This window comes from Crassostrea angulata, chromosome 2 (assembly GCF_025612915.1).
Source record: "Crassostrea angulata isolate pt1a10 chromosome 2, ASM2561291v2, whole genome shotgun sequence".
Lineage (NCBI taxonomy): Eukaryota > Metazoa > Mollusca > Bivalvia > Ostreida > Ostreidae > Magallana > Magallana angulata.
Genome location: NC_069112.1, coordinates 8275422 through 8286374, shown reverse-complemented (window position 1 = coordinate 8286374; position 10953 = coordinate 8275422). Strand labels below are relative to the sequence as shown.

The following is a 10953-nucleotide window of genomic DNA, read 5'->3' as shown; positions in this document are numbered from 1 at the left end:
TACATTGTTACATTCTTCGTGTTGCTTTGTGTTATTTTTTATTTATTTCAGTGCAGCTTGAATTGGCCAACAACAGATTCAATGAAGATAAGTTTAAACACTTTTTTTCATTATCTTGACATATGTACCTGAATACTATTCTTACATCAATTTTTTTAAAAATTAGATGAGTATATTATTTAGCCTATCCGAATAGTGTATCATATACTATTCTTACTTTAGTTTTTTAATAATTAGATGAGTTTATTATTTAGCCTAATCGAATAGTATATCATCAATATGCATTATAAATGATATTTATCAATTATAATATGCCACATATATATATACTGTCTTTTAACAGCTGATCACCTCCATCTAAAGGATGATGCAGTGCCATCTATTCTTATTCCTGATGATGAGCCCCCTACTCCAAGCCCAAGGCTACAGAGACTGTCTCGGAGGAAGCAAGAATTTGATGAGCCAGACCTTGTAGCTATCGGTGTACAGCAGGAAGTTGTCATAGAAGAAAAAGAGGAAGCACCATCACTGCCACAAGCAACCCCAGATGCAGATTCTTTCATTAAGAATCCTTTTTCAAAAAAATGCTCCATTGAGAATTTTAAGGACAACCCGGATGCTATTTCATACTACACAGGTTTCAGTGATTTTGACCAGTTCATGACATTTTTTTATTGTCTTGGTCCATGTGTAGATGAGCTTGATTACAAATGTTCTGTACTTGAATCGAAGGACCAGCTTTTTCTAACCTTAATGAAATTAAGACAGGCCAAAGAAGACTTTGAATTGTCTCTGTTTTTTCAAGTTTCCATGTCCACAGTTTCAAGAATTGTCATAACGTGGATAAATTTTTTGTATTTTCAACTGAAAGAACTAAATTTCTGGCCCTCTGAAGATATTGTACAAGATTTTATGCCCGTCAATTTTGCTGAAAAATTTCCAAGTACAAGAGTAATATTGGATGCTACAGAAATCCCCATACAAAAGCCATCTGATGTAAATTCTCAGTCCGTTACTTGGTCCAATTACAAACATAGAAACACCATTAAAGCAATGATCGGTGTTACTCCTAGCGGTGCAGTCTCTTATGTTTCAGATGCGTATGGAGGATCAGCAAGTGACAGGATGATTATTGAAAGATCAGAGTTGTTAAACAAGGGTATGTTTGAAAAAGGTGATAGCATCATGGCTGATAGAGGAATTATGGTGCAAGATCTTTTTGCAAATAATGATGTTCAAGTGAACACCCCAACATTTTTGAAAGGAAAGTCTCAGCTTGATGCCCACGAGGTTGTTCATGATCGTCGTGTAGCATCCAAGCGTATACACGTTGAGAGAGTGATAGGTCTTGCCAAAAGGTACAAAATTCTTAAAGGTGAACTAAGTCATAGCAAGCTGCAGCTTGGATCACGCATCATATTTGTATGTTTTGTTTTGAGTAACTTCAGAAACTGTATTGTTGACAAATTTGCATAATGGTTTTCATGGAACTTGTTAATATTTGTTTGATCTAGTTTGAAGAATTGACTATGAAATAAATGAAATAAATGCAAAATGTTTTCAAAATTTTCTATGATAATAAAATGAAATATGGACACCATTATCCTTCACATAGATATTTATTAAATTTTTAAGCTTATTTTAAGATATTAAACAATCATTGATAGGATCTGATATGTAAATACAAGTAAATCAATCTCTCTCTCTCTCTCTCTCTCTCTCTCTTTTACATTTGTGTGTGTACAAATGTTCTATTAGGAACACAAAATGTCTATTAAGACTTTCACCATGTCGAAAAACCTTAAAAACATTTCTAATACACAAAGGTTCTCTTCGCAAATACTGGAATCATACATATATTTAAGGAGCAGATATAATTTTTCAGCAATTAATGTTTTTAAAAAGTTGATCATTGAGTTTCAGCCCATATATTAAAAATGGAAAATTACAATTGCTGACATGTTTGTTGTATATAAAACAATAGGTTCAATCTCCTACACAATGGCACATCAAGTTAAACATGTACAGTGTAAATGTGTTTCGTACATCTTTATTGACCATTGATTGAAATCTATCACAAATAATGAGTTTCTGTTTCTTCATAATTAATACCATGGTAATAGAATTGTGGGATGTAGCACATGACTAAGAGGTGCAACCTTATGCCTTCATATAGACAACTCACTGAAATATCAAAATAGCAAACAAAGCAGCACATGACCAAAATTGAAAAACAAATCAAACAGTTCAGTACATCACCATCTGGTTACAAATATTCTAACATGAAATACATGTACATGTTTCCTGGTTGCATGGTAAATAATATGGTTAGTTTATAAAAATCAATACTTTGCAATGCAAGAGTTCCCCGAGAATTTTGCATACAACTTTGACGCAACGAATGGTCGGTACCACTTTTTATAAAACAGATCTAGTTTAGGAACCAAACAAAACTTGCAATAGTCCTGGTCAAATTCAATCTTTTCCACAAACAAAGATTTAAATGTGTAAACTACAAAATAACAAAATTGCCTTCCAGTAATAAGTAATTGGCCTTGAATTTGATCATAATAATTTGATGATTTTTTAAGTTGAATGACCCCATTTATTTCCTCTAAATACCTAAAATGTTTCAGACACTTTGATTCAATATTTACATTTCGTCCCAAGTAAGGACATTTCACTTCAACAATATGCATATCATCAATCACTCCATCGGGTGAAGCACCAAGAAATGGCTTAGGTCTGTAAATGAAGAAGCCACATCCATTAACTTTTTGTTTGTATTTCGATTCAAAACATTTTATAGCTTTCCGTTCATAATTTTTCCCATGTAATGTTGCTTCGGAGTTAATCTGCTTTGATGAAAATATTGTTTCACACAGTTTTTCCTTGTTTCGTTTCTCCGTCATGTGGGTTATCTGTCCAAAGCTTGAAGCAGTTAATCGCCATGTCCTCTCCCCAAACCATTTCTTGTTAGCCGTCTGCCCACGTGTTGCAACTTCTATCTTCTTTATCTCCAAATCATTCACCTGCAAAATACAATTTTATACATTTTGATTTATACACAGTAAGTTTGAGTATTTAAATGTTTCTCAAAACACAAAGTTACCAATTTGTCTCTGTTTATCATTATGTTGTATGATTAAGATTTTTTATGAACAGTTTACAAAGTGTGAAAGATGTGAAATTTCAAATTAACTGCTTAGCACATGTACCTTAATTGCTTCATCAACCCAATACTCAGTAAAAGGTAGTGAGAGGTAATCATGATCATGAACTGCAGACTGAAAAAGAAAGATGAAATCAAGATTTACAGCTACCATTTTTCTCCTGATACACAATTTTGAAAAAGAAATACAAAATTCCTTTTTATTTAATATGCAATAAAATTCCTCTGTTAAAAATAATCGTTACAAAGAGTTTTTATTTTATTCATATACCTTCAAATCAGCTCTTTTAAATAAGTAGCGATAGGCAATGTTTGCTGACGATTTTGCTGTATAGTTTACTAAGATGTTCAAGACCCTATCCTCAAAACCCTCCATATTCTTCCTCTTCTCTGGGCGGGGATCATCCAATATGTTTTCTGATTTCCGTTTTCTTGAAAGATTTTCTACCTTTACAGGTGATCCTTAAAAAATTGAATTTTCATATTGAAATATCACAATAGATCACAAGATCACAATACATTCTTCAAAGTCATACGGAATGAAGCTTATCAAATTCTTGGCACTACATATTGAATAATATTCAACACGAGCTTTTAAAAGTATTCTATCAACATGTAAATAGATGTAAACCTTTATGGGAAGTCTTTGGTTTATTGAACATCATCAAACTCTCAGTGCACGTCTTCTCAATGCCAGTAAGCTCTCCAAGCCCAATAAACTTCTCCAACATCACCATGACTGCTGCTAAATGTTTACATGTTCCATTTGGGCCCTTCCCTGCTGGACATTCACAGTGTGAGCTTAAAATATCACCAGACTGCTTTTCCAATCTAAGCTTGTAGTTGTATGTCACCTGAATGAAAAAGATTACATACATGGTATTTGCCCAATACATAAAATAAAATAACAAAATAAAAGACTCAAAATATTACAGGCATTGATTAAATCTCTCACCGATGCTACATGTACATGTATGTATAAACAACTGACCTTATTTTTCATTGCTGCACTGACTATTCCAGTAAAGAATATCTCATTCTTGATGAGCACTGAACATGCAAGTATTCTCTTAGAATCATACAGCAATTCACCATTCTTTATTGCCTTTATGTTTCTTGCAGAGTCATTATCACCTACAAAAAACATGCATATTAATATAATGAAAAATACATTGAAAACATACCGGTAAGAGAAAATAGATAAAAATAAATATGATTTGTTAAAACCTGTCAAGAGCACACAATATGTATGGACTGGATAATATAAAATTAGTATTATGCATATTATTGTGTATTATATATTCAAATTTATGAAACCTGCAAGGCGGTGAAGAAAGTAGGCTTCAGTTTGATCCCTTGTCACAACTGGTAAAAGTCCCTGGTGATCTGGCTTCAGTTGTTGAAATCCAGTTGATGGCCAGTTTACATCCAGAGGTTCTGGTAGAAGAACAGGCGGTGGCAAGAAGTTCTTGTTTCTGTCATATGACTCGAGTCTGCGTGGAAAATATTGGTGGGATTTAGAAATAATCAAAACACAGATTCTTGGATTAAATGACACCATTGGGAAGGAAAGAAGGAAGGAGTGCAAAAGAGAGTTCTAATTTTAAATGTCTGATATTCAAATTATTCATTAACTCAGAGTAATTACTTCTGAATCACAAGACATCCAAAAAAAAAAAACAAATTTAAAATAATACAGTGTATATATGCCAATGTAATATGCAGTAAGTATATAGGAGTGTGTATATAGTGGGGAGGGGAGGGGAGGGGAGGGGGGGGGGGGACAGGTCCGAGTGATGTTTGTGTTTATCAGAGGGGTAGGTGGAGTCCGAGCCCTTTTTCAGTTTTCAATAACTTTACGAAGTAAACTGAAGATTTTTTAACCTGAACCCCGGCCAGCTAAAAACTACGATGTAACGTTACATTGCTTCATATAATGCAGAATTGCAGATGCCGGTATACACTATTGAATGCGCAGTTCGACTGCAGATATCATACCAGAACTATAATTTATGGTGTTTAAGATATAAAATCTGAGACACAAACACTGTTATAGTATAATTCAATCATATATAAGTAGGAAAACCAAATGATGGCTCGCTTGTAACAAGGTGTATGTCACTTGTCATTTGTTATGTGCAAAACAACGGACGAACATTGTGTTGTAATTTAATCGGAAATTTCTATGAATACATTATTTTTGTGTGGAAATATTGATCTCAAGAGTGTACCTTTCAATCAGGTCAGTCTTTCTCCCATGCGTAGATGCATCTCTTTGTATCAATTCCTTTTTCAACTGAGGAACCGTCCAAGTAATGTAGCGCGACGCCATCGTGTTGATTTGATTCAAACGCACAGCTAACCACCGAAAGAAATCAAGCGTCTCGCGGTGAATGTTTACCATTGACCACTTTGAAGAAAGCACCCATCGAACTGTTGATTAATTACATAACAATTGATGATCTGCAGCCATAAATAGTCCAATCCACACTTTGCAAAAGTTGTTCCCCTTTGCGAGGTCAACCCAAAGGTCAAAAGGGAAAAAACAACTTTTCCCTTCTTTATGCAACCAAATATTTGGGCGTCCTGTGAAGAAATCTCTTGGAATTTAATTTTGTCCTTCGATGTGTGGGTTGCCCCAACTTGGGGCAATAAAATTCACAGCGGAAACAGATTTCTAATGTCAAATGACAAAGTTACAACCCTCCAAACTACAAAGGCTACTGTGAGAAATATATGGGTTTTTCCCCAAAGATGGCGGCCAAGGGACATAACTTTTGTAAAGTGTGGATTGGTCTATAAGCTGGGGCTATATATGTTCTGTTCAAAGTGACACAAGATTTTCGGTAGCACGTGGCGATTGAATTTACGCAATAAAGAAAGTTGAAATTTACAAAGACTGACCGAATAAAAAAACGGGTGGGAAAGAGAAACACGCTCAGGAGAAAATGTTACACATAAGAAGAAGTCATTATCAAATGATTTTCTACAGATCTGAAATTTAAAAAAAAAAGAGCACTTGGCAGCGGGGCGGTGGGAGGGCAACACAGAAATAAATTCGTTTTCATATTGAAACTAACGACCACATGTAGAAACACTACAGAAGTTATAAATATGTGACCAATCTAAACAAAACTTGTTTCAAAACTCATGTGAATATTCTTTAAAATAATCACCGAATGCCTTAATTCAGGGCATTCTTTTATCGTGTCAGCACCTACCGCAAACATGGTACTTTGGTCATAATTTGATTTGATAAATTACCTTGTACGCTGTCGTATAAATCAATGCTAAATCAACTGTACGAGTAAAATCAATTTATCTGTTCATCTGAAACCAATATAATAGTTTAAAACATAATAAAAATAGTTGCGTTCGTACAAAATACCAAACATGCACGCGTGATAAGGTACATGTAGAGGTCACTTGCGCGGGATCTCCTCGGCCATGTGCGAGGGATGATCAATTATTTAAAGGTTTTAATATTTGTGTTGTTGTTTTTTGTTGTTGATTGAAAACATTATTTGTACAGTTTTTAAAACATTTAAGACTTACAAACCAACCATTCAAATATGTCTCACGAGTATTTCCGATTTGGAGTAATATCGCTTTTATTAATTTTCAGAACGACTTTTTAATTTACTCTCCAATGTTTAATTTAACTAAATACAAAATGAACAAACTTTTATAACATAAAATTAAAACAGTGTACAGTGTATTAACGGCTATATAAACTCAAACACGTCCATATTCATGTAAGTGTGCGGGTGCGAATCTTGTGTATTATAAGATAACCGTTTACCACTAGGTAGTGCAGCCGAGGATGATTTCCTCGGCCGTGGGCGAAGGATAGATTACATAAAGGTTTAACGCATACACACGCACAGCTCATAACCTAGGAAGATTTGAAAAGTTTGCAATTTATTGACTAAATTCTATCAAATAGAAATTCTTTTTTTTACTTAAAACCCACAATTGATATATATGTCTGATATGGCATTAGATTGAGAATGGCATTGCTTTTATTAATTAACTGAACGATTTCTTAATTGACACCGTATCGTTTAATCCAATTGAAGAATAAACCTTTATGTGTAATCAAAACTGAAATAATGAATAGAGAGCTCTAGACGTTGCCTGTTTTGATTTTCTGATTTTATATTGGCACTCTTGACACTCAGAATTATTCACATGTTAATGTAAACAATAAAATGCTTTTTTTTTCTGTAAGGTACATTTTAAAAGGAAATTAAGCATAGTTTTCTTTCTTTGATGGCCAGATTTAAAAGATGTGCCCTTTGATTTTCCGACTTTTTTTCTTCTATGCCGAGTTTATTTTTGGAGTTATTACCCTTTGGTAAACATTTATCGTCTGCACAACAACATGGCGACGAACGACAAAAAAAACAAACGTATGGGAAGACAGAAACAAGTCGTAATACATATGTCAGATTTGGGATTATACATGAATAAAACTGGATAAATAAACGGAATAAACAGCCGAAACTGTTATGTAAAGTTTAAAAATACGGAAGACCGGAATAATGGTAAAACCGTAACTCGATCTGAAAGTTGTAAGATTAGGTAACCACGAGATGACCGAATCCCATTTCAAAGTCCCCAGAACCAACCAAAAACATGCTTTCAAAAATCAAACAGCTTGATTTACAGCAAGACCAAAATATAATGTGATGAATAAAACTGTAAGTAGACTGCTTCTCATCAGTAACTGTTCGTCACTTCACAAATCGCCAATAGTTTGTTAGAAAAAGATAACCAGACTTCAGGCCCAATAAACCAGAGCAGAATGACAGCATCAACACATACTTTGGCTTACATACTGTTTAGACATTAATATCATTGAAATTATGTAAAAAATGCTAATAATACGGTTACAAAGGTCAAAAAACGAAATCCGAATTTTCCGTGACCTATAAAAAGTTGTAGTTGACATTTCGAGTAGTCTCGCTTTATATTGATTGCAAGCCTGTACATCGTTAAACGAGGAAAATTGCAAGAATATTTCATATCCTAGGATAGCATAAATGGTAAATGAAAATGGGTGATGAGTACCGAGAGACACTCTGAAGTCGCAAACGCCCGATTCTTTGATTGTTCCGAGTATCTCAGATCACGTGATCAAAGGGTATAAATATGAGATGCCGTGAGTCAGCAGTCAGTGGCAGTGTAGACGCTGAAGTGAATACTTCCAGGTAAGCTTATTGTTCGTAAGTCAATATTGCTCAGCGATTTGCAGAACAATAATACTGGCGTATAGAAGCAACTTGTCTTCGTGAGCGTTGCTTGGTAGATTTAGCGGGTAGATATTTGTAATCAAATACGAGGATGCTTTGTGGGGTTGCTTTGAAGTGACCGATAGAAGCGACGGGTTGTTTGAAGCGACCAATATAAGCGACTGGTCGCTTGAAGTGACTGATATAAGCGACGAAGTGTCGGAAGGACGCATAGAGTGCGGCTACGGCCCATACATTCAAATATTTATAATTAATTGAGTTTTGAATCAATAAACGCTAGGCAAGCGATAAGGAAAATTAGTATATATCTTAAACAATTATCATTAAAATCAAACACCTCAGCAAGGTATCTGAGGGGACCCGTAATAAATATTAGCGTGTTTAGGCACACACGTTACAATATAATACAAAGTAATATATATGTTTGCCTAGTCATTTAACTTTGTTGTTAAAAGTAGTTAGTCAAAAAATTTCAGGCGATGACGAGATCTACGTTAACGTCGACCATTTTGGGAACATACTTATGGCCAACTACTGTATATATATATATGTACAGTCTCATAACTGCAGTGGTGTGTCCATAGAAATTGAGTAACGCGCGTTGGCGTGTTATGAAAATTTGTATGCATACATTGCTGCAGTTATGAGACTGTATCTTTTAAAAATTAATAATTTAATGCGTATATTTACATTTGTTAAACGTCTTGCTCTGTCTTCAAATGTGATTAAACCTTATAATGTGGTACCTTAAAATTCCTTTTTAATTTCATAGAAATGGAAGAGCCACTGTAACGGCCACCAGTGTGAAATTTGATTTTAACTTGTAATTTTGCATTTTACAGCGTTCGACGTTTGTGACGTCAAAATAAAACTCGAAATTTTAATCTTTGATATCCCTGCCTCATAACAGTGTTATAATTGCCGTAGCTTTCAACATACTTTACAAGCAAAAACATGTGAAATGTAAATATAACACTGTAACACAGGGTACTAAAACGTTAAATGAGTTTTATGATGACCTCCCACACGTTAAACGCTGTTTAAGTGGAACTTCAGAAGGGAAATTCAAAATTTTCTTTTGTGGCTGTTACTGTGGCTCTTTCATTAATTTGAACTAATCCTTAGGATCATAAATCATATTTGCAGACAAGGCAAAAACGGAATATAGATATAAACATTAATTGCTTATATTTAGATATCGTCCATAACATCCTAGGCCGTGCAGACAACGCGGGTAGGTTAAGGAAACATATTGGGCAATTTAGCATTTTATTTTGACTGTAATATTCAAAATCGTCAGATTACATGATATTTTTTGTCATTTAAGTAGAAAAAAAAAACATTTTCTTTAAAAAAATTCAACATAAAAAATTGCAGCTCATATTGCTTTAACTCTGTCCGCTTTTTTGCCGACTTGGGTGATTTGACATTTCAAAGGTTGATTTTTCCGTTCATTTAAGTTTTCATTAGACTGAAAACGTGGTATGTAACCTCTAATGATGCACCGTCCACTAATGATTTTATGTCTGTATGCGACTATTTCATTTCAAGTTAAACGGCAAAATGTCACGGGCAATGTCAGAATAGTGTATATTACAATGAAGGGCTATAATATATGTGATCAAAAAGCTGCTCCTCCCCCTGTTAACCAATTCTGATGTAATATCGTATCAAAATCAAATCTTATTCCAACATTATAAAGAGGTTGTCTAACATATTAGACTCAACATTAGTCACCATTGTTCATGACCTGTCCATCTATGAAGTCACTTTAGTAGATTTTGTTTGCAAATGTAAATATCGTCATTTTGATATTTTGCCTTTGTAAATAAAGAGCGCAGGTATTCTCAAGTACGATTTTGAAATTCGATTATATATTATATAATTAAGGTCTTCCGCTAGGAGCGGATGACCTTACTATTATTCTGAAAATTTTCAAAATTCTTATTTTTTTTCTTCTAGACGCCAACTTTGATCCTTAAGGTCAAGATCTAGGAAATGATTCCAAAGTGTCTTTTTGGTGCTAGAACCATTCTGACGTCATAATTGATTTGAAGAATCTTTTTCCCGTACTTTACGGCTTTAAAGAAATTATGTATAAAATTAAACAATTTCTTGACATTCTATGTTAAATCATGGGAAAAGTTATCCCGATACCTATATTCAATTTGACATCATTTTAAAGAAAAGGTCAAGAGCTTGTTTAATTCCGTTTTGGGGGAGACTGCAGGCCTTTAAGATATATTTTATTATTCAAAAATGGACAAAACTCCAAAATTTGTTCCTCAGTTCCTTCATATTTCATTGAAAATCACAGTTTAAAACATGCTTTGTCATTGTGTTTACCAACATTTTTAGCCCCGGTACACCCTATCAAACAAAGCTATTGTTATGAAGCATCATTGAAAGAATTTATATCTTAAATTTTATGAACCTGTAGGCACCTCTTTCATTTACTAGATCTTGACCTTAATATCCCGCTTGTTTGTTCACCGATTGTTTTGAAATTTTCAGGTCCGATAACAT

General features: G+C 34.1%; 1 protein-coding gene across 1 annotated transcript; it reads right to left on the bottom strand.

Annotated features, from left to right (window-relative positions):
• Positions 1-2203: 2203 nt before the first annotated feature.
• LOC128171949 (uncharacterized) lies at positions 2204-5508 on the bottom strand. The gene is made up of 7 exons (XM_052837719.1): positions 5404-5508; positions 4490-4665; positions 4164-4306; positions 3804-4026; positions 3444-3634; positions 3219-3287; positions 2204-3032 (listed from the first exon to the last, which is right to left on the bottom strand). Exons 1-7 carry the CDS (start codon positions 5502-5504, stop codon positions 2343-2345), a joined length of 1593 nt encoding a protein of 530 aa, XP_052693679.1. The 5' UTR covers positions 5505-5508; the 3' UTR covers positions 2204-2342.
• Between the last annotated feature and the right edge of the window lie 5445 nt (positions 5509-10953).